Here is a 26,592-nt window from a genome sequence, read left to right as displayed (position 1 = left end):
TCTTTGTTTTCTCAACTGCCAGCTTGAAACCCCGTGTAACTCAAGACAATCATGGTAATACGGATAGTTTACAGATCTGTATAACGTACTGGTTTGGGATCAAATGGTGTGCGTTAAAAGGAAGTTTATATAGTGTATTTCGATACGGTTTGCCTTTGCGCATGCACGAGTATCGGCTACCTTTCTTAGCAAAGTGTGTGTGTTTTGGTGTCGTCTCTCTCGGTATAACCTCGGTGGCGAATCACCTCCTTAATAGTTGGTGATCTTCTTAGCTAAAGGGCCATTCTAAATAGGCGAGAGAAAGAACACACAAAGCGAGTCGCACAAAATATCACAGCATCTTGCACAGAGAGTAAAAATACAAGAGCAGGGTTAAACGTTCGCGGTAAAAAAGGGCTAGCACAGGTATGGCAGGCAGCATCAACAATATTAGAGAGTACCTAGCACATCTGCCACAGCTATCGAATTACCAGTTGAATGATACGGTGCTATACCAACTTTGGAAGGTTCTTTTCCAGTGTCTGCTAAGTGATGATGGGGGAGGTTCGAATGGTGTTGATTGGAAGGGTTTGTTGCATGTTTATGAAAGTCCCAATTGGACGAATGGGGTATTTCAGTCTATACGGCTACCGTCAGGATGGCGGGAGAAGTTTTTGGATGATTACACAAAGATGAGCTGTGCCGCCGTTAACGATCACAGAGGTACCAGTTGTAATAAGCATTCGCAGCCGACGGAGACGGTGTATTATTGTTTTAATTGCACCACGAACCCGTTGTATGAGATATGTGATGCATGTTTTGATCCTAGTAAGCATGTAGGTCATCGGTATACTTCGAAGGTGGTTAGCAGGCCGGAGGGGAAGGTATGTCACTGCGGAGATCCGTCAGGTTTAAGTGATCCAAAAAATGGGTACGAATGCAAGAATGCGCTGAATAACGGACCGAAGGATATGTTAGATTATGCGCACGATGAGAAGTTTATTTCGGTTCTTGCTCCTGTATTGGATTACATTATTGACACAGTTACACAAGTGAAAGCGTGGAACAGTGACGATGTGTTTTTGACCGTTCCTATGATGCTGCAACAATCTGAATACCATGCATTGCAGTTGTATGAAAAGGACTGCAAAATTCACATAAAGGACTTGGCTGCAAAAATCAGCAGAGTGTTGCACAAGCCCTTAGAGTATGGCATAATTATGGTGGAAAAGTTGGTTCGTGGTGATGCATTTGTTATTATATTGGAATCTAAAGATACCCAGAAGCTTAAAATGATTAAAGATTTATTTGCAAGTGAACATGTTACGGTGCATATGAAAAACAAGAGTAAAATTTTCCAAGAGTACATAGTAGATGAGCTTATCAGGTGGATTTATGAATTGTGTTGTAGAAGACCTGATGTTAGCAGGAAGTTGGCTCTTCGAGTAGGAATGATGGATGCATGGGATTCGAAAATTGCTGGAATGAAGTACAGTGAGTCTTCTATTTGTTCACAGTGGTCTAAAATATGTTTATCAGGAAATTTCACTGTGCAATTCAATCAAAGAAGCACATTTCCATGGTGTGTACCTTGGGAATTCCGACCTGCGAAAGATGAAAAGTATGATCCTAGATTGTTAAAAATTATGGATCAATATGATAAGCGACTATCCAAGATGGATCTCGAAGATTCCACAACAAGGTCCCCGCACTTGGAGGGCTCTCGTTTTCAATATTTGGTGACAAGCGGCACGACTGTAATGTCTAAGATATCGAAATTTAGAATGATGAAGATAATTTGCTCTATGTTTACTATTATTGATGATTCTAAAAAGTGGCTAGCTGCCCAATATTTGGATGTTTACTGTGCTGTCCTTTATAATACGGTTGCATCCGAATCTGCTGATTACAAGATTTCCTTAATGAATATGTTATCTCAATACATATTTCAAAACCCAAATATTGCAAATATGGTCATCAAGAAGGCTCCAGGGTTTATTCAAAGGGCTTTGCAGTTTGCATTTGCCTTACTGTCATTTTCGCCCGCCACTTTATTCGATTGTCCTCCTATCCCATTGGCATATGATTTAAAATTACCGGAAGAGAGTATTAAAAGCAAGAGATCAGTAGTTTGCTTTAAGGATGTTTATCTGATAATGTCTACAAACACGGTACCAGAAGCACTTTTCCAAAATGAAGAGTTAACAGCAGTTATAATCAAATGTTTTTCATCATTTAACAATATCTTACCTTTAAGAAGAGAGGCTAAAGAACATGTGGAATTTGAAAACTTTGATTTTTCGTCATATTATTTTTTATTTTCCTCGATTTTGGTCATGGTTGATGGTTTTGTAAGAAACGTGTGCCTAATTAAAGATCCAGAGCTTCGCAGAGAGGTGGTTCACCATTTACTAACTTGGTCGATGAATCTGGAAATTAGACTACTAAATCTGTTTCGTAGAGGTGTTTCTCCAACAGAAGCTTATTGGGATCCATTAGAAGAGGATTATACAAAACTTCAAGTTCAAACAACCAGAGAAACAGTTTGTGATGTAAGTTCTGATGTTATAAGTTTTCAAGTTGGCGTAGAAGTTCAGAACTTTTTCAATCCAATGTCATATTTCTTTAAATTTGTGCTGCAATGGAGCCAGTGCGGAAGGTATGAAACATTACCAAATGATTTAAAGGGATATTTTGATCTTCAGTCATTTTTTAATGATAGCAAAAAGTTAATATGGATGACAGAATCTGCGCTATCAACTTTAGTATTGATAGCTCAAATTAACGTTGGGTTTTGGGTGAGGAATGGTGCTCCAATTGTCCATCAATTGAGGATGTACACCAAATATAGCATGCGAGAATTCACTTACTTTAGTGATATTTTTAATGTACAATTGGCTATGAGTCTAGCTAATCCAAATGATTTCTTAGTTGCATTTATTTCAAGGTGGAACTTAAAGAATTGGTCTGCTGGTTTACCTATGGATGATTACCCTGATAAAGATATAACCTCTGGTATGGCCGATCAGTGTTTGTTGTTATTGATTCAATTATTATCCGAAGTACGGTCTTTAACAATGTCATCATCAGTAGAGGGCTTTGAGAAAACCATGAGATCTGAAATTATACATGCATTATGTTTTCATAATTGTAGCCACAGTAACTTAATGAATGTGATCCCGGAACACGTTACCAAACATCCTGCATTTGATTTATACCTTGAAAATTTAGCGGATTATACTCCTCCAAGTGGATTAACAGATCATGGCGTTTATACTTTAAAGGAGGAGTATATCACTGAGGTTGATCCCTATTTTGTTGGTTTTACAGCGACTAAAAGGTACGAGGCTGAAAAGCTAATGAGAACTAGGATGGAAAAGAATGAGCGTATTCCCTACGTGAGTACTTTTATTCCTGCAAAGGATGTGCTTACTGAATTAAAATCTACACCATTCTGTAACTTATATCGGATCACCAGCACCGATCTTTTTGGCATCTTCTTGAAAAGCAGCCTCGAACATATCCAAAAGTTTAAATATGAATCAATGTTGTCGAAAGTTGCTCATATTGTCCACTTATGCTTAGTCAATAATTTGGCTGGCTTTGTGAAGGTATTTTGGAGAGAATATTCTTACGAAGAAGCGGAATTATCTTATTACCATAGCATAGGATCTCTGCTCTTCTCCTTTCTTTTAAAGGAAGAGTTTGCAAGTGATCATGGTAAGATTCGTGAAATTTTCTCAATGTTACAAAGAGACGCACCTCATGTTAACATAGAGGGGTATTTGAAGGAGCAAACGCCAAGTTACAATTCTGATCTCCTAAAGACTCATACTAGAAGTTTAAAGAGAGGAGATGATGAATATGATCGTAAGAAGTTGGCCAAGAAGAAACGAGACAGGTTATTGAGAAAACTTGCAAAGCAGCAACGCCAGTTCATGGAGAATAACAATGTAACTCCTGAGGATATCGACTCAAGGGAGACTACAGTGGACAGCGGTTTTGGGTCACTTGGCTGGGATTATCCTGATGATACCTGTGTATTCTGTAAGATGCCTCGTGTTCAGAATGATACCTTTGTTTATTTTACTCATTTTGAGCAGAACATTGTGGATAAATACAGTTGCTTCAGTGATTTACATCGCTTGCAAACGGTTCAAAGCAATGAAAACATTCAGAAGGTTCACGCATCACAAGGTGATACTAATGTTTGTCATGTTGTTAAAGCATGTGGTCATGGATCCCATTTTTCATGTATGGAGCGTCATATGAAAGCTTCCAGGAATGCGCACAATCATATGACCAAAAACGTTCCTAATGGATTAGGGTTTGCATTATTATTTTGTCCACTTTGTAATTCATTAGTCAACTCCTTCATTCCTCGGCTTTGTGATATTAATCCAAGACTTCAAGAAGATGTTTTTATCGGTAATCATCAGCATCGATACACTATGAGCTCTGAGGAGTTGGATTCATTGTGCTTAAAATCTTTGATAATATTTTGCTCTCTAACTGTGCAGTCCAAATTCTCCAGACTCCCTGACATATATACGTTATTTTGCTCCATAATTGCGAATACTGTTTCAAACACAGAACTTATTGTGAGGGCAGGTGATCCTTCTGTTAGTATTACCAAAAGATTTACAAACCAGCAATTATTAACTTTGCGCCTTTTAACGGAGTTGAAGATATACATTTTAGAAAGAAAATTGTTCTCGCACCAAGGGGGTAAAGGTAGTGAATTCCCAAGTCCACCAGTACATGAGTACAATGACTGGATGACTTTCAATGCTGAATATTTACACAATAACCTTTTATTGGATGCCTGTCGATATTTAAATCCCCTTGCTCGGAAGGGCACTTCCTTTGGATCTTTTATCTATTCGACCATCAAGAGAAAGTTGCACCAACTTTTTATTGCGTTGGCAACAACTTTAGTAGAGGACTCTGGCTGCATAGTGGAGGATGAGCAATATGATATGGATTGGGAAAGTGACAACTCTAGTTCTGAGCCGTTGGGCGCCGGTTATATTCTGAAGATAGTCCAGTCATATATTGTTGCGTTGTCTGTTGCTATTTCGATCAACCATGCTCAATTGGATAGGTTGTTGAGATGGAAGTCAGTATTGCATCAAGTTGTTTACCAATCCATTCTCATATTTTTGAACAGGGTTTTAATTTTAATCTATGCTGAATATCCTATTATTAAAAAAGAGTTGCCGATGACGGACAATAATTTAGATCCTTTATTGACTTACTTTGGAGTACCGTCCTTGGATCAGATTTTGGTCGATTTCACTGATAATGATCTCCCCTATACTAAGAATTCTATCCTGGAGTGTTCACTGGGCCCAAATGTTCAAGTATATGCACAAAAGGTCTACTCTCTAAGAATAGAATCGCCTTATGGCTCTCCATTAGTGCCATTACCCAAGAGATTATCCGAACTATTATCCAGTGAGGAAGAACAAGTGCAATATCGCATTAATAGACATGAAGTCGCTATATGTTTATTTTGCGGTTCCAGAGTATTTATTCAGAATGCTTCCATGTTGCATAATTTTATGATTGGGGAGTGTACAAATCATTATTTTAATGAATGCACTCAAATGGCTGTGTATGGATGCTTTTTATTGGTTAGAAGCAATACTGTGTATTTGGCATATGGTGATCGCGGCACATTTTTTAAAGCGCCATACATCAACAAGCATGGAGAAGTTGATGAGGACTACAAATATGGAACACCGGTATTTCTAGACGACAAATTGTACTCCCATTTACGTAACGATATTGTTCTTGGTGGTAAAATACCCCACTTGGTCCATAGACTGACCGAAAACATGTCCGATGTCGGTGGTTGGGAAAGTATGTAGGATAAAGCGTTTATCTTCGTTTTATATAGTTTAATTAATGGTATCTGGTAAAAATAAAAAAGATAAATACCTAAATTGTACATATATCGGGATTTGAGTGTTATTAAAAAGAGAGAGAGCCTAAAATGACCGGAGTAGTGTATTATTCTGGTAACACTTGTAAAAATAGTTAAAAATGCGAAAATATAATATAAAGCAAAGATAAAACCTTCCCCACTACTTGCCATCTTCTAAATTCGTATTTTTTAATTTACCAGACAAAACCGGTTCAATTGGCTCATCTAATTTTGAGTTCTGAATACCAGGGTATTGAGTGCCTTTATTCTTTGGCTTTTTTGGCTTCTTCTGTTTTTGTTCGGCGACTGGATAACCTTTTAAGGCAGCTTCCTGAAAATCAGGAGAATTTAAAAACTCCTCTCTTATTGGAGCAAGTAACTCAATAATACCATCAGAAACACCGGTCTTCAGGTCTGGGGGTGCCAATTTTTGATCTTTAAAGTCTTGCTTTAAGTCGTTAAATGAGGTGTACGTGATTGGCCCACCAAACTTTTCTGGACGAGCAACGAAGAATTCAAAAGAGCCAACACCTTTCTTCAACTCTTGAATTGGTTCCAGGACATATTTTACAAAAGATAATAACCCATTATCATCCACATCTCCTGGAGAGCAGTATGCAGTGTTAATCTTCTTTTTCACTTGTTTGGGCTCCTCTAAAACGTCGATTTTAGAGTTAGGATCCGAAGCAGACATCTTCCCGCCCGAAGTCAAGCCCGGAACCATCGGATTCATCAAATGCGCCCTCTTCCGGTAGCCGAGACTTTGCAAGTTTTCTTCAGCTAACACGAAGATTTTCCTTTGGTCAAGACCACCAAACTGTGCATCAACATCCAAGTATTCCTCGTCCAAAGCCTGCATCAATGGATAGATCAACCCACTTAACAGCGGATTGGCAACTTGCTTGACAACATCAGCACCAGCTCTCTTGGCATCGTTCTGCGACACCACATTGGACATCCGGAAAAGGTCCATCGCATAGTTATGCGACGTCTGGTATGAAGAACCCACAACAAACTTCAGCTTCTCAATAGGGACATTAATGCTCCGCAAAATAGCCTTCACCACATATTCATAGTACTTCGCTCTGTAGTTGACAACCTCCAAAGAGGCCTTCATATTGTCCAGAAATGCGTGTAAGTCAGCCAACAACACAGTAACCTCACATCCTGCCTTCAAGAAATGCGCCAACTTCGTCATCGGAACAAAATATCCACAATGTGGCTTACCTGTCGGCGCAGTACCCCAATACAACTTCAAAGGCCGTTTCTGCACTTCCAAAACATCCTTAATTATCTGCGGATTGAACACCTCTTGCAAATTTTGCACAATAAGCTCGTAAGCTTCTTTCGGATCAACTATGGTTTCTGACATCGGCAGCTTAGGTCAAAATCAACGAACTGCAAGCGATATAGGCCACTGGCGTACGACCAAAGAACAAAAATGAAATTCAATTGATATATCACTGCTTTCTTGAAGACTGTAGTTTCTTAATACCAACTTGACATTAAAATGAAATTTTGTTCGAACATTCTTGACACACCCACACACCCATCACGTCCAACAGAAAGCAACCCAATAAAAGGCATTTCAGCTGCGTACAAGAGGTTGAAAGCAAGCCAATGCCTAGCAATTCGGAACTCACTGGCAACAGTAATGCCAGCCACACGGCGCAGATTCGAGTAGGCTGTATTTACCGTTTAGCCGTTGCGCGCGTTGGAAACATTGAAATTGCACATCACATTGTACGTTCAGTATAGGGTTCTCGAGTTTTTAGGTGATTTATTACAGCAGTGGCGAAATAAGGAATGGGCTACAAATGCAGTGGAATGGGGATTTGTGTGAAAGAGCAAGGAGCAATATTGCGATTAGAAGGGCGTAGGAAGTCAGTTAAGGCATATTCGATAGTTTTGAGATGTCTACTGCAAAGAAATCCAGGGCAGCGTCGCCCTTTATTAGGAGGGACCAGATAAGAAGGGATTTCTTGCGTGCACGGTTGAAGCGTAATGGACCATCGAAGGAGACAAGTGTCAAAAAGGAGGATCCGGAGTTGCTGGAGGAACAAGATAGGCAGTTTTTACAGGGGGGGGGGCTAGAGATGTTGATGGAATGAATGGGGTTGTGAAGCGGGAAAATTGGTCAGAATACCAGGAGTTTCCGTTGAGGGCAGCAGATACGCGTGATTTGGAGAATGTTAAGGTGCATTTGTTGAAGTTTCAGTCGAAGAAACAGGTTGAGCCGAATAAAGACTTTCATTTGCCAATTCGGTTACACCGGAAGGATACTAGGAACGTTCAGTTCCAGCTTACGAGAGCTGAGATTGTACAGAGACAGAAAGAGATTGCAGAGTACAAGAAGAAGCTGGAGTCAGAGAGGATCGATGCGCCGCCTGTTGCAGCACCTGGGAGTGCGAGCAATGATGGAAGTACTACAGGGGGTCTAGCAGGAGGGTCAGCGGGTGGTGCAGCGGGCGGAGATGCAGCTGGGGGTTCAAAAGGAAGTCCAACAGGGGAGTCCGTCAGTCCTGAGACAGTGCTGGGAGAAGGGGAAAGCCAGAAAGAGAAAGAAAATAATTTGGATTCTGGTGAAATCAAGGAAACGCAGCCTGAAGCTGGTGATAGTTCCAAGGATGGATCCAAAACAGCTGCTCCTAGTACGAAGTTAGAAGAGGTTGGGGTTGCAGAAGATCCAAGCAAGGTAGGGTTAGTGAAGTACGATGGAAAAGAACAAGTGGACTTCGAGTTCCATGCAGGTACCACAGACCCGCTTGCGGATGTTGCTCCAGACGAAGGAGGCCGTTTTAGAAGGGGTAACTCGAAGCGGAAGACTAGACAGTTGAAGTTATTGGACGAAAAGGCGAGGAAATTAAGATTTGAAGAATTTTATCCTTGGGTGATGGAGGACTTTGATGGTCTAAACACATGGGTTGGGTCTTACGAAGCAGGGAACTCAGATTCTTATGTATTTTTGAGTGCTGAGAATGATGGCAGTTTCACAATGATCCCTGCCGATAAGGTTTATCGTTTCACTGCAAGAAACAAATATGCAACATTGACAATAGAAGAAGCGGAAAAAAGGATGGAAAAGAATGGTGCAGGAGCACCTCGTTGGTTAATGAAGCATCTAGATAATATTGGTACAACTACCACGAGATATGATAGAACTAGAAGAAGGCTAAGAGCTGTTGATGGAAATGACCGTCAAAACGAAGAAGATCGTCAGGACAATTCTGAAGTAGAATTAGATTATGATGAAGAGTTTGCTGATGATGAAGAAGCTCCCATTATTGATGGTAATGAGGAAGAGAATAAGGAATCTGAACAAAGAATTAAAAAAGAAATGTTAATGGCTAACGCTATGGGCTTGCGTGATGATGAGTTAGTTGAAGACGATAATGATTTATTCGGCGAAAAGAAGATCGATGAAGAAGGCGAAAAGGTAAAGAAGGCTCTTCTCAAGACAGATCTGGGTGCGTTGTATGAATCCGATGATGATTCCAACCCATACTTATCTGAATCTGATGTTGAAGAAGATGAAGAGAAAAAAGTGAAGGAAGAGGATGGAGAAGAACATAATTTGAGTAAGGACTCCTCTCCAAAGAAACGGTCTTCTAGAAGCCCTCTTGCAGGTCCACGTATTTTTGTCAAGAGTATCAAAAATTGTGTGCTTGTGTTGGGCGCAGATAAATCCGTATTAACTAACTTTCCTGAAGGCGAATGGAATCCAACTGTAAAGGGACGTACGTCCGAACCCTTAGATCTGGCAGATATTCAATCTTCAGAGATTAAAAAGGATGATAGTACACTGTTGGAAAATGATGATTTATTAACTGAACAGGATATTATTGATGCAGTTAGAGGTAAAGAGATTACTCTGAAGCAATTAATTAAGGAATTGAAAGCGAAGGTGAGCAAACGTCCGGAGAATAAGACAAGGATGAAACTCTATGTTAAAAAACTTGTTAAATTAAACGGTACATTTTTAGAGTTGGCTCAATAATTATATTACTGACGCGCCACATGATTAGTTTTCGTTAATGTATACTATTTGGTTATATACTATAAAATAATAATAAATACTTAACACAAAATACTTTACTTTTATTAAGGTATACTATATACAAGTATTATAAATTCTAATAGCTAATTTTTAAGGTGAATGTAATTTGATGAAGTACCAATACATATTAGGACAAATCATTCAAAATATATATCTTAATAGTACTTTTGTATTAATAGTAACGTGATAATAATCCCTGCTAAGTACCTTAGAAAAATACGCCTATATATAACCACTATTTCAGCTTTTCACATAACTTCAACTATAGCTTCATCTTCTGAGTCATCCTCCTCGTCAGCCGATTTTGATGGCAATTCTATAATTTTTCCGTCTTCAGGTTCCCCTCTCATCAGCATATTAACAATTCTATGACATAGTTCATTGACACCCTCATCTTCAAGATTTTTATGTAACTCTCTGATCAAAGGGTAGACTGACTTTTCTCTTAAAAACTCCCTACAATTGGCAGTCGTACATAATAAAAGAATACTTTCTAAGTGATAGCAGATTATTTCAGGAAGGGGTTCTCTTTGTTTGTCTTCCGGAAGGAATTGCAATTCTTCCGGAAGATTGAACATATCTTCCTCATCAATCCCTGAATCCCCTCCACTCGTAATTGGTAGCAAAATATATGGCAAAAGGTTGAGTTTTCCATCCTTTAACATTTTCTCATGCTGTTCAGAATCAAACAGAGAATTCTTGATTGTAGTCGCCACACCCCCTCTCCTTATCTTGTTATCATACATTTCAGTGAACACCAAAAGCTTCGTAATTGGGATAACCGCATCGTATTCTTGTTCATTTACGAAATATTCTCTACCCTTTCTAAACCGTGAGATATCGCTGAAAAAGAAGGCTAGATAATCGAAGTTGGCATACTTGTTTATTGTTCTATCATAACCCTTTACAAAACAATCCATTAAACAATCCACGACGTTGGCACTTTTAAATACTTTTTTATCCAATTGTACTTTGTCATCTGAAGACTCCTGGATGTCAAATATCTTGACAATTTCATTTTCATTCGCCAGATTACTCAACAGAATGCACATAATATCAGCAGATGTATTATTCAAATCGCAAATCTTCCACGCCAAAAAGGTCAAAAAGCTATCATCATCCAAAATCATCTTTCTTATGTTGGCATCGTCTGAAAGATTGGCCAAAATAGTCACAGACTGTTGAACAATAATTCTAGAGTTTTCTCTAGCCAATTGCATTAAATCTTTAACAGGCCTGTAGTCGCCATGTTTAAAGATGGATGAATTACTACCGGTGGAGTAGCCAACCAAATTATCCAAAGCGATCTGCTTAACTGCTGGTTGAGGGGAGTGCAGAAAAGATACCAATTCTTCTAATAGAGATGACATCGATATAGATCAATTAACCAATTGATTAAACAGAAAAAGCCGCCTATATCGTGCGTATTGGACAAATAATATTGCATACATGTTGAAATTTTTTTTCGATGAGCATAACCCAATAATCTTGTCACCTTTCTTTTTATGCAACTCAGAGCCACGTGATGTACATCTTTATATCTTCGATCCTTCAAGTGAGCCCTGCTTTTATTAATGAAAAGTATATATCACTTATGATGAATCATATTCGTGTTATTTAACTCTCTAGGCTTATTTTGTTTTGTTGCAACGCCTTTTATGATGTTATCTTACGTTCGGTGTCTTAATATAACGTCTACGTAAAAAAGATTCAATTTCATATAATAATTGTATACTATTAGTTCACTGACTTCCCCAAGTATTATCAATCTCAAGAAGATTGGCAAACCAAGTTGGACAGTTAAACTACTTATACTCTGGTTCCCACCTCAGAGTTTTTGGACAAGCAGACACAATATGAATGCCTCACGGAAACATTTCCAGAATATCGAATCTCCTCGTTCAATTGGATTTAACAAGTCTAGACTACTATATGTGCATGATCTCACTTCGTTAGTATTTGGTTGTGGAGCAGGTATCCTGCAATTGGAATCACAAAAAGGGTTTGGAATGTTCATTGCTAGCTACATATTCGTCTCGTTGCTGTTTGTGGTGTGGATATGCCAGTTGAATCCTCAGAAGTACTTCCAAAATCCAGTTAAGGACATTTTCTTTAATTCGCTGATAAGGGAACTTGCAGGATTTGTAATGTCTTGGACATTTACTTATGCGTTGTTGGGATGATAAAGCAATTATATTTTTTGGATTTAGTTTAAATTATTGGTAATATAATCAAGCACTAACTAAGCACATTCTAATGAAATTAAATAAGATTTTATATATGCAGCTCGCATTTAAATTGGGCAGTCATAATTTGAAATCATATCGCAAATATAAATGGCACAGGGGATACAAAACATGACGGAATAGTTATGTACAAAATTTATATAGAATATATATATGTATTAGTATATAGAATGATTCAATGTAGTATTCACAGCTAATAGGATTCAGGGACAAAAAAACATGTAGGAGCAGACTGTTTATAAAAAGCACATTGACGAGTAATTTTAGAAAAATGAGAATATCAACAGGAATGATAGATGAGCATGTGAATAAATAAAAAAGATTTAAAAAGATGAACCAATATGGACTGTGTCATATTTTTACTTTTTCAACCAAGCCAGCTAGTTTTTCAACACTTGCCAAATGCCTATTACCCAATGTATTGTTTTTGTTTAATCTTTCCAAATAGGATCTTATAGCAATGATAATTAACTTCTTATCATTACCTGTAGCGACACCAACAAGTTTTTGGACGACATAGTTAGCATATTGATCACGCATCATCAATATTAATGGGGAACTATCCTCCAAGTTCGCAGCATGTCCTTCATCATTTGGCAAAATCTTATCCAATACTTGTCTCTTTTGTGATACACTACCATATAGTATAGTTTTTTCGACGACATTGGAGGCAAATTTGTGTTTTGAGAAATCTACCACCGTTTTGCTGATGGTGTTAACAATATCCTGCTTCGACTTATCAATGTGGTTTGCAGCCGGATCATCACCACCATGCTGCAATATATGTTGAATAACATAATTTCCGTACTGATCTTGAACCAAGTATGGTATAAATTGGTCCAGTTCGTTCAAAATTTCATCTTGATCTTCTTTACTGCCATATTCCAACAACCTTTGAACAACACGACAGCCATAGAAATGCGTTGACAAATGATAAATCTGACCTTTTAAACTTTCTAAAATAAATGGGAGTTTCGACATGGGGATGCATTCAATTGTTTTTTGGATAACGTGATTGCCGTTCTGGTCTTTTATCATAGTCAGGACACTGGCTGATAATTCCATGACTAGTTCAATCTTTTGGTCTTCATCGATGAATTCAAAAGCCCTTTGAATTACACGACATGCATACATTTCCAACGACAACATTTCCAATTTACCTTTAAACTGTTCCACCAAAATATCCTTTTGGGTCTTCGTGCCAAATTCAAAGAATTTCTGAATCACGTAATTACCAAAGACATCGTGAGATAACTGGATAGCATGATCCCTAATTTCATTGAAGATTATTTCCTTTTCAATGGCAGAAGCCGTAGCTAACTCTTGTTGAATGAACCGAGAACCATGTTGATCCTTACAAAACTCTAGTGCAGAGCCATAAATTTCATGTAACTTGTAATTTTTGTTCGTTGGATTTGTTCTGAATTCTTCCAATAGAGGAGACCTCACGATGGGTTGCTGATTTTTTCCATTACGTTTTGTACCGGTCCCAGAGGAAGATTGCTGATGTACTTGGTTTTGCTGCTGTTGTGGTTGCTGCTGTTGCTGTTGTTGTTGTGACTGCTGCTGCTGCTGTTGTTGTTGTTGTTGTTGTTGATGTTGCTGCTGCTGCTGCTGCTGCTGCTGAGATTGCAAATGTGATTGTGGCTGTGATTGTTGCTGCTGTGATTGTTGTCGCTGTTGATGTTGGTGCTGTTGTTGTCCCTGCTGCTTTTGCGGCTGGGAAGCATGCTTTGAAATATGAGGTGTAATATGATGATTGTGATGGTTATTATTATTCGCAGACTGCAAAGATGGAGAAGGAATCTTAGCAGATGTCTGGGCAGTATTGATGCCACCAGACTTGTAGTTCCTTGAATGCTGCTGTAAATATGGGTTGGGCTTTTGAGTTTTTTGGGAATCAGTTGGAGAATAACGCGAAGGTTGAGATTGAGTAATCCCTGGGGATGGTGAATTGGTATTGCTTGTTCCATTTGGAGGAAAGTACATGAAAGATGCACCAGGCGGGAACATGAACTGTGTAGGTATACTTGTCAGCTGATCGCCGTGATTGTCAGTATCCTCCAAATCTTCAATCTCACCGCCAAGTAGTGACAGCTGCGAGTGAGTTGAATTGGGGAACATGGCACCAGGCACATTAGTCCCCCCTGTGGTCGTAGTAGCAGTAGTAGCAGTAGTAGCATTGGTTGCTGTTGCTGTTGTTGTTGTTGTTGTTGGATAGTGGCCAAACACTCCATAGGGAAACCCTCCATACATGGATTGGTATAGCTCGGGATTTAGCATCGAATCCATCTGGTTAGGTCTAAATACAGGTGCATTTGCAACATTCCAAATGTTGGTCGAAGGCGTGGCTTCATTCTGCAATGACAAAGTTTCACTAACAGATTCCAACACATCCGAAGACACCGAAGTTTTGCGGCGCATTTGCTCATCACTTGCTGCAATGTTAGCGTTGCCCGCCACGCGAGATAACAAATCGAGAGAGCTTGCAGGATTGGTGACAGATTCACGCCGCAAGTTGCGTGAAGAATGGGAGCCCAAGTTCAGTTCAACTTCCCTAGTAGCCTCCGCCAAAGACCGCCCAAACCTCTCAAAAAACGAGCCGCCACCTTGATGGCTCGACGACTGCAAAGTCCCGTTAGCGATACTAGCAGGATAATGATTCATCATAGCTAACCTATGAGTGTTAGAGGTCACGGCCGCTGTTGGAGCAACTTCTAAAGACAGTGCCGTACGTCTAGCAGTTGGAGAGGTCGTATGTGTTTGAAAAAGAAGTTCCGACTCCACGTCGCTCCCATTATTAGAGTTCATAGAAGCCCTTCTAAACCCCCCCAAATGCTGCGGACCGCCTGCCGTCTGCTGCGCAGAAGGATTAGACAAAGCAGACAACGACGAAACAATAGAAGCCAACTCCGGATCCATATTGCTGGTCTTCCTGGAAGCTGACGCGTAGTCGTAACTAGACCACGGATCACTAGTGTGCTCTGCTGTAGACATCCTAAATATCAATGCAAAAAACACCTCTTCCAAAAAACAAACCAAAGTGAAACAAACAGTATTTACAGCCTTAATATGCTACCAAAGTGTGCTCTGATATTTTTCTTCTTGCTTTCTTTTGTTTGCCTCCTCTCTCTTCTATCTCTTGCGATATATATAACTCGAAAACTTAGTAAAACTATACTGCACACACAATCTGAACCTATATCGGTTCGATGGCTTCCTTTTAATTCTTTTTGTCAGCTAGAGAGACCACTACAGTGGCAACAGATCTATCCAATCAACCTAACCTCAACTAATTCAAAACTATATTCTTCGAACCCCGTTTGTTAGTCTCCTGTACACAGTGCACAAAGTGGTTTTAAATGACTTTAAACTTCTGTCAACTTTCACATTGTTTGTTTTGTAATTCCCGACACGGAGGAAAAGGAGCGATGATACAGAGACGCACAGACAGAGGAAAACCTAAGAACATTGGCATCATATAGGCCACCCACCAGCACATCTGCCTCTCCCGGCTATCCCTGCCTGAACCGGCAGCCTCACCGTCGCCGATCTTCGCCACTTAGCACCCTTTTGCACATGTATACCATATATATCGCCTGCGATGAAAGATTTCTCGTCACGTGACCGACCTGGTCGAGCCTCCTGGCTGCACCTGAGAGACAGATGATGCTGCCCGGTCGACAAAACCACACACATGGCGATACCTATGTCCCCTTGGCGAATTGGCAATTCTACACCCTCGACTTGGCACACCACACCCCAACAGCGTCTCTCAGACACCACTCTGCATCCAAGTGCCTTGCAGAAAGGCAAGACTTACACATGATTACATAAGGGAATAAATCTTCGCCTGTAAGATCCTCACACAAAAGATTTCTATATAATACATAATGCCCTACCCAACCAAAGGCTCGACCCCACATGGAGAAATCCTTTGTAAGTCGTCCATCACACGAACAATACGTCTTCCAAAGCAAAACAGAAAAACCCACCAATTCTTTTCTCGACGAACTCTCGTTTTGCTGCAAGACCACGACAATTCTCGAGGTTTTTCCCCGTCCCGTCCCGTCAGACTCTTTGCCACGGTGAAAAAAAAGGAAAAGGTGCTTTTCAATTCTGCCACTGTGATGAGGTTAACGAATTGAAGAAGGATATATAGGATTGCGCGAAAGGCTACGGGGATTTGGTTCTTTGGTAGCGTGGAATATTATTTCGATACGGTATCAATCGTGTGGTGATAGGTTTTGGATGGTTTTTAGGAGAGGACTGGTGTTAAGTGTATAGGATTTTTATTTTGTAGGTGATAAGGCAGAATATGATGGACGAATGCAGTGGCCGCAGCGGTGGCAGAAGCAACTGTAAGCAGTTGCAGGGTGCTGAGAGCGGGGTTCTAGGGGATAAGGGGTGCTTCGAGGGTGAGAAGATGGTGGGGGGTAATGTAGCGTCGTGTACGGCGAAGGATAATCCCAGGAAGGTTTGGACCATGAAGAGTCGGAGGCTAATGCGGTGGAGATGGCGTGGAGAAAATGATGCGAGAGATAATGCCGCTGAGAGGGAGAATGTGGTGAACGGATACAACTTGCTAAAGGGAGCGACACGAACTCTCAAGACGGGGTGGGGGACTGTGTTGAGGCTGCGGAAGTCTGGAGACTGCGTGGTGGACGAAAACGAGCAGGACGCCAGGAAGCTGAAGGTGTTGCGGTTGTCGTCGTCTTCGACTGCGGTGGAGAGCTTTGGACGGTATGCTGGCGGAGATGGACGCAAGGTGTTTGATAACATGTCCAATGCGACTTTAGTCAATGACTCGGCTTTGAATTTGACCGACACCAATGTTCGTTCCACTGCGACTTTGTGCTCGGCGTCGCCGGTGACTCGCTATCCCAACGGGAATATGATTGCTGGTGGCAAGCTGGAAGGCATGCACGGTTATGATGAGCTGCCAGATGCGACGGATGGTGATGCGGTTTCCGTGGCTGATGGAGGGGACAAGTCGTATTCTTGGGCTAAGTCGTATATGTTGGGGCGGGCAAGACATCTCCATTACTATGAACTGCCCCAACCGTGGAGAGAGAACCCATATATTATTTATGGGCACCGTTTCTATCATTCTCATAAAAAATCCTTGTTATCCATATTGAATGTTTATGGTTGGCACAATGAAACGATTAACATATGGTCTCACATAGCTGGAGCAATCATTTTGTTGTATATTATGTTAAGGGGATTTCCTAATTCTGATGTTTTCAACTCAACGCAGGTCCCCAAAGTTGCAAAGGGGGCTATCTATGTTTTCTTGCTCTGTGGGATTAAGTGTATGGTATCTTCAGTCATGTGGCATACTTTTAGTGGGACTTGCCATCTACCTCTCCGTTCAAGATTCAGCTGCGTGGATTACACCGGTATTACTATTCTCATTACTGCGTCTGTTATGACTACGGAAGCGTTCACTCTCTACAGATTGGCCCCCAAAGCCATGTATTTATATATGGGGATTTCTTTATGCCTGGGTGTATTTGCCGCATTTACGAACTGGTCCCGCAGGTTCGATGGGCCTGATTCTAGGATTTTCAGAGTCGCTTTCTATGTCATTTTGGCAGGACTGGGGTTGATTTCCTTTGTGCATTTGACAGTGCACTCTGACTGGTCTAGCTCAAGACTTATGATTACACCACTGATCAACAAAAGCATCGTGTGGTATTTAATTGGTGTGGTATTTTATGCTACGCTAGTTCCCGAGCGATGGAGATCTCGCATCTTGCTCAGCCACCCTGTTCAGAATCCTGTGGATACGAACTTCCCTTCCTCAGATTCCAATATTCCTTCAGAGAATATCGACAATATTCATTTCAAATCCAAACCCAAAGAATCGGATCAACTTGGCTTCTGGTCTCTTTGGTGGGTGGACTACTTTTGTCATTCTCATTTCTTGTGGCACATCTTTGTAGTATTGGGTGTGGTAGGCCACTACAGAGCTACATTGGCGATGGCTAGAATGAACTGGTTGGATACACCAAGCATCCTGTGATCTTAAAAAGATGAAATAAAAATGAAAAGAACAACAGAAAATAGAAGCATAAATAGCGAATTGACTATATATCAAAGACCTAAATGAACTTGAAAAATTTTACTGTATTTTAAACTACATATATGTACGCCTTCTTACTATGGCTCAGCATTATTTTTGTTTTATTCGGTATATTACCTTTCACCGCAAAAGAGGAAACTGATATTTAATGGAAAGGTTTTTTATTAAGTTGACTTTAAGATAAACAGATGGTCAACGCTGATGGGAGTGTTCATACATTAGTTATTAGTTTTAACAGCAAAGAATCAACAGAAACCCCAAGAACAGGCTACTCAATGGGAGTTATCAATCAACCTTCAGGTCAAATTAAATTGACAAATGTGTCAATGGTTCGGCTTAAGAAAGGCAAAAAACGGTTTGAAGTTGCTTGTTACCAAAACAAGGTGCAAGACTATCGAAATGGAGTTGAGAAGGATTTAGATGAGGTGCTACAAATTAACCAGGTTTTCCTTAATGTTTCTAAGGGCCAAGTTGCATCTAAGGGTGATTTGACTTCTGCTTTTGGAACTTCTGATCAAACTGCTATCATAGCTGAAATTCTCAATCGAGGTGAAATTCCATTATCTGAGAAGGAAAGGCAATTAATGCTTGAAAAGCTGACTAATGAGATTTTGACTATGGTCAGTGCTAAATGTATTAACCCTAAGTCGAAGAAACGGTATCCACCAACGATGATCAACAAAGCTTTAACAGAGCTTAAATTTGGTATTGTGGTGAACAAACCGGCTAAACTCCAGGCTTTAGAAGCTATAAAAGTATTGGTTTCTAAACAACTTATACCTATTGTAAGGGCTAAGATGAAGGTCAAGGTAGCTATTACCTCTCAAGGTAACGAAGATATTATAGACAGGTTGACTAAATTAATATTGGTCACAGATGCCGCCGCTACGCAATCAGACGAGAGTGGTACTGCTTGGACTAGAATTGGATTAATAGATCCCGTGTGCTACAGAGAGATTCTTAGTCTCTGTAACGATAAAGGCACTGTGCAAGTTCTTGATATGGCAGTGGTAGACGATTTAAAAGATCAAAACTCGTAATGTTCTCTACATTAGAATTTATACCATTCATGCACATCCTCGCGCACACACACACGCATATATATATATATATGCATATTTGATATATAAAACAGAAACAACATCCGTACTCAGCTTCCCAATCCATAAGCTTCTTTTATAGACTGCAACAAAAAGACCAGTATCTCAAAGTCATTACCCTTCGCATGATTGGCAGTGCCACCTCTTCTCCAGAATTTGGTAGACAAGGTTATCAACATATGATGGTTAGGTGCATCCTCTGCTCTCCCATCTAAATTTGCAGGAACTATAACCCTTCTGTACAACTCAGCGATTTGCATGCAAACCACAGGCAACTTTTGATCGTCAGCAGCTCCCATTTTGGTTGTGATATGGTATCTCGACATGTGATCATCTACGTACACACTTTCATCATCATCACCGTCCTCGCCCTCCAACATTTCCAACGTCAACGGCCCAACATCCCCAACACTTCTGGAAATACCCTTCGGCTTCACCTCATAACTAGCATCTACTTCACCATTAAGTCTAATTGACAATTGTATTGCGTTCGAAAAATGCACTGCGCAAATAGTCACCTCATTAGCCCCATCTTCTGGCCCTGAAAACAGATCCTTGGTGATACCCTTATGCAATTCCTTATAAAACATTCTTTCTTAGCACAAATGGAAACCTCTCACCCTAAATACGATCCAATACTCCCTATAAACCACCTTCTTTTGAATATACCTTCAAGATGATTATTGTTTAACGTCGTCATGAATTCGTTCCATGTCAAATACAAAATCGAAAATAACGACATGCATCTACATGCATATAAAAAAAGTTTTATCTATACGACTGGGACGTCTTATAAATAGTTCAAATTGAATGTTCATCATACAAGACAATCACTATCCGAAATACAAAGATTAATATAGGATTATAGTATCTGATTTTTGTAGCTACTGCAGTGATGAGCGTTGTTAATACAATTCGAATATGGGCGTACACTTGTGCGGCCGCTGTAATTACGGCTTGTTTTCTAACGGCTATATTTGTGGCAGCTGGATGGCATTACTTCGTCGCAGTTCACTTAGAGAGTCCAAAGGAGATGTTAGATCTACAAGGCACTAGATCGTTAGCAACCGAAAGTAGATCAAGGAGTAATACCCACAAGCAGGTGATTAAACGGCCGGCGTCAGTCTGTTCTGAGACACCCTTTTTGAGATCGGAGTACCATGTGGAGGATGTTATTCAATCCGACCACCCAGCCACGAGGTCTGGAAGTACATTGGCGGAAAATTCAAGTGTTCAGGGTTGTGAGGTAGATATCACACAGAAAGGGATGCCGAACTCCATGACTAATCCGTTCCAAGATGTTGTGACAGCTGAGGATGAAAATTTGGTGCCAGACCTAAAATATTATTATAATCAGTACGGAATCACAGTTGAGGAGCAGCTAGTGAGCACTGAAGATGGGTTTGTCTTGGACTTGTGGCATTTCCGGATAAAGGATCCATCAATTAGGTCGCCGCCTGTATTGTTATTGCATGGATTATTACAAAGTTGTGGATCTTTTGCGTCTGCTGGTCGGAAGTCCCTCGCATACCACCTATATGAATCAGGATATGATGTTTGGTTGGGTAATAATAGATGTGGATTTGATGCAAAAACCCATCCAGAAAAGTTAGAACCCAAAAAGAAGTGGGACTGGGCTATGAATGAAATGGTGAGGTATGATTTAAAGACATTGATTGAAGCAGTGCTCAAAAGTACAGGTTATGAAAAATTGACGTTAATTGCACACTCGCAAGGCACAACACAAGGTTTTAGCGGTCTTGTGAACGGAGAGACTATTTATCAAGATACAAGTTTTAGATTGCTGGACAAGTTGGAAAACTTTGTAGCATTGGCGCCTGCTGTATATCCAGGTCCGCTATTGGAAGAGAAGTCATTTTTAAGATATATGGCAAGCACTATTGATTCGCCTTGGGTATTTGGCGTAAACTCGTTTCTCCCGATTATGATGACAGTTAGATCTTGGACTGTTGGTTACCAAATATTTTCATTTGTCTGTTATATATTTTTCAATTATTTATTTGATTGGAACGATAAATTGTGGGATAAATCCTTGAGAAACAGACACTTTTTGTTCTCTCCTATACACATATCTGTGAATTTAATGAGGTGGTGGTTGAGTAAAGATGAAGCCATACACAGCTTTAAACATTATTCTCACGCCATATTCCCAGATAATACCGTTTGGTTCCCAATATCAGATGACAAAAATAATATCACAATAGAACCATACGAACATAAATTGTGCTCCAATCCTTCCAACTTCCCACGTATTCTAATGTTCATTCCAAAGCAAGATAGATTGGTTGATGGTAATCGTTTAATAAATCATTTTATCAACTACGAAAACCCTTCTTTGTACAAAATATGGCATATTGATGAGTATTCTCATTTAGACGTACTATGGGCCCATGACGTCATTGACAGAATCGGCAGACCAATGCTACAGATGCTTAAAACCAACCACTAGGCTTCATTCGTACTACTGACGTTGATGGCCTAATATGAGTCCACTATATGCCCACCGTGCCTAACGATTGTTCCTTTTTCTTTTTTCAGTATGAAAAATTTCCCGACAAGTTGTAAGCGCATCTCATCACGCATGTTTGAAATAATAATATAAAATTTTGTATAGCATATATATAAAAGTTTCCTCATCAATTCCAGTAATCCTAAATTTTATCAATTATAATCTCATAAATTAGGCTCTGTCTCTGTCTCTGTCTCTCTTCTTCTTTCGGTGTTAACTATGAAGATAAAAACGATTAGCAGGAGTTCGGACGACTATGTGCCTGTTAAGAGCACCCAAGAGTCACAAATGCCCAGGAATTTGAATCCTGCGTTGCATCCATTTGAAAGGGCTCGTGAATATACGAAGGCTCTGACGGCTACCAAATTGGAGCGGATGTTTGCGAAACCGTTTGTGGGTCAGTTGGGATATGGACACCGCGATGGTTGCTATGTGATTGCGAAAAACTATAATGTTCTAAATAGGTTGGCTAGTGCATCAGCGGATGGTGTGGTCAAATACTGGAATATATCTACTAGGGAGGAATTGTGTTCTTTTAAAGCTCACTATGGGCTGGTTACTGGTCTCTGCGTTAGTCCGCAGCATATTGGTAACCAATCTGATAGTTACATGCTATCTTGTGGTGATGATAAAATGGTAAAAATGTGGTCCGTGGACAGTGGTGATTTTAATAATGTAAAAGATGATACGAAAGTTTTGCACCCTTCAGATGGAAATGGGTTGATCAAAACGTTTTATGGTGAGCATGCATTTCAAGGGATAGATCATCATAAAGAAAATACATCCTTTGTCACTGGTGGGGCTCAAATAGAACTTTGGGATATTAATAGAAGAAAGCCACTGTCTAATTTGTCCTGGGGAATTGATAATATTACAGCGGTGAAATTCAATCAGAATGAAGCAGATCTTCTGTTGAGTAGTGGCAGCGATAATTCTGTTGTTCTTTATGATTTGAGAACTAATTCTCCTACTCAGAAAATTGTGCAGACCATGAAAACAAATTCTATGTGTTGGAATCCAATGGAGCCATTCAACTTTGTTACAGCCAATGAAGATCAAAATGCATATTATTATGATATGAGAAATATGTCTCGTGCGTTGCATGTGTTTAAGGATCATGTTAGTGCCATAATGGATGTAGACATCTCACCTACTGGTGAAGAGATTGTCACTGGTTCATATGACAAGACTATAAGAATATTCAATATAAAACACGGCCATTCTAGAGAGGTGTATCATACAAAGAGAATGCAGCATGTCTTCCAAGTTAAGTTTACCATGGATAGTAAGTATATTGTGAGTGGATCCGATGATGGTAATGTAAGACTTTGGAGATCAAATGCCTATGAAAGATCAAACGTTAAATCAACTCGTGAGAAAAACAAACTTGAATATGATGAAAAATTGAAAGAAAGATTTAAATACATGCCAGAGATCAAAAGAATCAGCAGGCATAGACATGTTCCAAAGGTTATTAAGAAAGCTCAAGAAATTAAGAGGGTTGAATTATCATCTTTGAAAAGAAGGGAAACCAATGAAAGACGTACGAGGAAAGATATGGAATTTGTACCTGAAAGAAAGAAACAGATTGTTGGAACTGTTCACCGATACGAGGAGGCAAAGAAAAGAAGCAAAGATGAGAGAGATGCGATGCAAGAATCAGATGCGGAATAAGTGAGGCGGACATGCTCATGTACCGAGATCTGTGATAAAGAATATTTGTGTATTTAAGCAGTTAGAATGAGTGCAAAGCACATTAAGTAAGTGTTTTATAAAATTGAACATCAACGACAGAAACTGAACCTGCTATAAAAAAATACAAATTTAGGGGGACCAGCCTTCGAGGTTGTACATATTGTAACGTAAATATTTTTATTCTCCATTTTTTAAACAGCATCTAATACCAAATGTAGTGACAGAAAAAAAGAAAATAATATGTATAGTAAATGGATGGTTAAAGGCAGAATCCTGAGAGAGTAGTATTAGTAACAACAGTAGTAATAAAAGGATAAAATATTAATATAACCGATATTAGTAACTTCTTTCCATTTCTGGAGATTATGACGTTTTGGTTAATCGATGGAGAGACTCCCCGACCTGCCTACAAAGAGATCTTAAATTCAGAGAAAAATGGTGTGGAATCAGATACGCGCTGAATGAACTTGAGTTAAATCTATCAAATTTAGTAATAAATGTACTAAACTTTAGGAAATGAACTAGATGAAAAACAAAAGACCATTGATTGACATTGAAACGATGAAAGTCAAGACAAAAAATGAAAAAAGGTATCTTCATCATATGGTAACGTCGAGGATCCTTCCCACATCAGGTACCTTATCCGAAGCCAAGTCTTCCAATAAGGGTAAAATATCTAACAACTCATTATCATGAGCGTCGGAAAACCATGAAGATATAGGGATAGCATGGTGTGGATGGAAGATATATGATGCAGGCGAATTATCCAATATAATTAAATCTGATAGCGGTCTCCCAATCTGAGATAAATTCTTTATGTAGTTGCCCTCATAATTGTAGCAGGAATCTCTGAACAACCTATGATGGACTACATTATGCTTATCCAGAATATCAAGCAAAGGATCACCATATCTTGATACACTTGCTGTAAAAACCACTACCTCGTAGAGCTCACCAACTCTTCTGAGGAATTCATCAACCCCTGGTCTTTTTATAACATAAACATTGTGAACCTGGTTATCGATTTCAACCGGAATTACAAAGTCCGCAGTATGCAAATATTTGAATGAAGAATGTACTAGGGTTTCATCCAAATCAAGTACCAAACATTTTCTGCGGTAAAATTGGGGGAACTGTGGAGGCAATAACGTACGAAATCCTGGAGCATGAGCCTGTTCAGGCTGCAAAGCAGATAAATCTAAAATCACATCTTCCTCATACTCAGCTCCTGTAACTATCTCGACATCAAGATCGTAAGCATGAGAATTGTTCGATAATCGCTGTTGCTGTTCTTCTGGTAGAACCTGCGTATGCTGGGTGATAAGGTTAGAGTCATCTCCACTACTTGAGTTCTCGGCGTCATTTACTATAGTCGTGACTTCGTGAATGCTGTTGCTCATACCGTCGTGCTTATCATTATCAGTGGTACCAGTACTAGTATCAGTCTCTCCTTGATAAACTGTTACGGTTTGCTTATCTCCAAAAAATGTTTCCTTACCACTAGATGCATCACCATCCTCTAAATCATTTTCTTCTTCATTGCCGTTCTCTAGATATTGCCCGTAACTCACTAGTTCCTCGGAATTCCCATCCATCTGGTTGATATCGGGTTCTCCTTCGCCATAAAGGGTTTCTTTACCTCCTCTGCTCCTTAAGGCACAAGTCAGATCCTCAGCTTCTAAAATTTTATCCAAGTCCGCGTCACTAGCTGAACGACGACGGCAGCTGGTTGTGCATCTTGCGACGGAAGATGTAATTACAGTTGAATCATCATCTAAAAGCCATGCTTTCTTCAGCAAAGACACTGTATCTCTCCCGCGAGATAAAGGGGAGGCAAATTCACGAGCTTCTGGTTGCAAATCACCGCTACTTATTGGCCTCCCCGAACCTGATATTGCCGAATATCCTGACGCCTGTTTACAGGACCCCTGACTCCTAGACTTTCGACAAGCCCTGTTTTTGTTCCCCGCGTATGCCTTCTTCCTAGAAACAGATGGCATTACACCACTCGTGCTACCCTTCTTATTTTCCACTGGTTTTGAAGTCGAGCAACATAGGAGAGAAGAAATAAAACCCATCCTTTTCTATTATGTTTTCCTGCTGTATCGAAGATATCAATGTTGCTGCTGCTACTGCTTGTCGTTTCCTATGTTGTCTGCTAAAAAATACTATTAATTCAGTGTGTTTCAGGCAAACCTCTTGATATCCCGTCGTCTAGACCGCTATACTATGAATCAATAACACCCACCGCTTCTCTAAACTCCGTCAAACTCTTCTTTCGCTCTACTCCTCCTTGCTGTGAAAAGAAAAAACCGATACGGTCTTAATCGCCTATATATAAACCCGTACTTGTACTATCTTCTAAAAAGATCGACTTGCTCTGAACACCAATCTGCCTCTTCTCTTGTCCTCTCTGTATGACCCTATATTCAAATACCTAAATTAAAAAGATCCTATCCCCCCCCAATTCACGAATACCGGCTAATTGACCTGCTTCTTACCTGTTCCTTTCAAATAAATGGAATAGCCTTTATTTTTCCTTATAGCAGTAGAAGCACTCTCTCTATCTATCTATCTCACACACACACTCGATCTCTTCTCCACGATATTAACGCAAAGATTCACTTGATCAACCTAGCTTCTGTTGTTTCACGTCTCTCTCTCTCTCTCTCTCTCTCTCTCTCGTCTCACACTTTCCCTGCCTTCCAAAACTCCAAAACTAGTCTAGATTATCACCAACTCCTAATAAAGAGTGATCTTTGGTTTTTTATTTGTTGCTAGAACAAGAGGTGGAATAGGCAATGCAAAATATAGATAGACAATTCCTTTCTATCACTCAAAATTATCACACCAAGTCTTGTCCTACTTCCCTAAACCAATATAAAATTCCCCTCTGAAAAAACTTTTCTCGCAAAAATTAAAAAAGAAACAAAATGAAGCGACAGCCTTTTAAGCGCGGGTAGAGTAG

General features: G+C 39.8%; 12 protein-coding genes across 12 annotated transcripts; 7 read left to right on the top strand and 5 right to left on the bottom strand.

Annotated features, from left to right (window-relative positions):
- Window positions 1-407: 407 nt before the first annotated feature.
- Ecym_7115 (uncharacterized protein) lies at window positions 408-5,852 on the top strand (the record flags this gene model as incomplete). Its single annotated transcript, XM_003647736.1, has 1 exon — window positions 408-5,852. One exon carries the CDS (start codon window positions 408-410, stop codon window positions 5,850-5,852), a length of 5,445 nt encoding a protein of 1,814 aa, XP_003647784.1.
- Window positions 5,853-6,068: 216 nt separating this feature from the next.
- TYS1 (tyrosine--tRNA ligase TYS1) lies at window positions 6,069-7,280 on the bottom strand (the record flags this gene model as incomplete). The annotated part of the gene is made up of 1 exon (XM_003647735.1): window positions 6,069-7,280. One exon carries the CDS (start codon window positions 7,278-7,280, stop codon window positions 6,069-6,071), a length of 1,212 nt encoding a protein of 403 aa, XP_003647783.1.
- Window positions 7,281-8,015: 735 nt separating this feature from the next.
- TFG1 (transcription factor IIF subunit TFG1) lies at window positions 8,016-9,905 on the top strand (the record flags this gene model as incomplete). Its single annotated transcript, XM_003647734.1, has 1 exon — window positions 8,016-9,905. The coding sequence occupies one exon, from the start codon at window positions 8,016-8,018 to the stop codon at window positions 9,903-9,905; it is 1,890 nt and encodes a 629-aa protein (XP_003647782.1).
- A 308-nt stretch (window positions 9,906-10,213) lies between these two features.
- On the bottom strand, window positions 10,214-11,335 carry HGH1 (Hgh1p; the record flags this gene model as incomplete). Its single annotated transcript, XM_003647733.1, has 1 exon — window positions 10,214-11,335. One exon carries the CDS (start codon window positions 11,333-11,335, stop codon window positions 10,214-10,216), a length of 1,122 nt encoding a protein of 373 aa, XP_003647781.1.
- A 486-nt stretch (window positions 11,336-11,821) lies between these two features.
- Window positions 11,822-12,148, top strand: EMC6 (Emc6p; the record flags this gene model as incomplete). Its single annotated transcript, XM_003647732.1, has 1 exon — window positions 11,822-12,148. The coding sequence occupies one exon, from the start codon at window positions 11,822-11,824 to the stop codon at window positions 12,146-12,148; it is 327 nt and encodes a 108-aa protein (XP_003647780.1).
- A 414-nt stretch (window positions 12,149-12,562) lies between these two features.
- On the bottom strand, window positions 12,563-15,208 carry PUF3 (mRNA-binding protein PUF3; the record flags this gene model as incomplete). Its single annotated transcript, XM_003647731.1, has 1 exon — window positions 12,563-15,208. The coding sequence occupies one exon, from the start codon at window positions 15,206-15,208 to the stop codon at window positions 12,563-12,565; it is 2,646 nt and encodes an 881-aa protein (XP_003647779.1).
- Window positions 15,209-16,532: 1,324 nt separating this feature from the next.
- On the top strand, window positions 16,533-18,239 carry IZH3 (Izh3p; the record flags this gene model as incomplete). Its single annotated transcript, XM_003647730.1, has 1 exon — window positions 16,533-18,239. The coding sequence occupies one exon, from the start codon at window positions 16,533-16,535 to the stop codon at window positions 18,237-18,239; it is 1,707 nt and encodes a 568-aa protein (XP_003647778.1).
- Window positions 18,240-18,487: 248 nt separating this feature from the next.
- On the top strand, window positions 18,488-19,339 carry SDO1 (guanine nucleotide exchange factor SDO1; the record flags this gene model as incomplete). The annotated part of the gene is made up of 1 exon (XM_003647729.1): window positions 18,488-19,339. The coding sequence occupies one exon, from the start codon at window positions 18,488-18,490 to the stop codon at window positions 19,337-19,339; it is 852 nt and encodes a 283-aa protein (XP_003647777.1).
- A 110-nt stretch (window positions 19,340-19,449) lies between these two features.
- On the bottom strand, window positions 19,450-19,989 carry IRC25 (Irc25p; the record flags this gene model as incomplete). Its single annotated transcript, XM_003647728.1, has 1 exon — window positions 19,450-19,989. One exon carries the CDS (start codon window positions 19,987-19,989, stop codon window positions 19,450-19,452), a length of 540 nt encoding a protein of 179 aa, XP_003647776.1.
- A 305-nt stretch (window positions 19,990-20,294) lies between these two features.
- Window positions 20,295-21,869, top strand: Ecym_7106 (uncharacterized protein; the record flags this gene model as incomplete). The annotated part of the gene is made up of 1 exon (XM_003647727.1): window positions 20,295-21,869. One exon carries the CDS (start codon window positions 20,295-20,297, stop codon window positions 21,867-21,869), a length of 1,575 nt encoding a protein of 524 aa, XP_003647775.1.
- A 279-nt stretch (window positions 21,870-22,148) lies between these two features.
- Window positions 22,149-23,603, top strand: SOF1 (rRNA-processing protein SOF1; the record flags this gene model as incomplete). The annotated part of the gene is made up of 1 exon (XM_003647726.1): window positions 22,149-23,603. One exon carries the CDS (start codon window positions 22,149-22,151, stop codon window positions 23,601-23,603), a length of 1,455 nt encoding a protein of 484 aa, XP_003647774.1.
- Window positions 23,604-24,223: 620 nt separating this feature from the next.
- Ecym_7104 (HAD family hydrolase) lies at window positions 24,224-25,702 on the bottom strand (the record flags this gene model as incomplete). The annotated part of the gene is made up of 1 exon (XM_003647725.1): window positions 24,224-25,702. The coding sequence occupies one exon, from the start codon at window positions 25,700-25,702 to the stop codon at window positions 24,224-24,226; it is 1,479 nt and encodes a 492-aa protein (XP_003647773.1).
- Window positions 25,703-26,592: the final 890 nt, after the last annotated feature.

Source organism: Eremothecium cymbalariae, chromosome 7 (genome assembly GCF_000235365.1).
Source record: "Eremothecium cymbalariae DBVPG#7215 chromosome 7, complete sequence".
Classification (NCBI taxonomy): domain Eukaryota; kingdom Fungi; phylum Ascomycota; class Saccharomycetes; order Saccharomycetales; family Saccharomycetaceae; genus Eremothecium; species Eremothecium cymbalariae.
The sequence above is the reverse complement of the archived record's forward strand: the minus strand, read 5'-3'. Positions and strand labels throughout refer to the sequence as shown.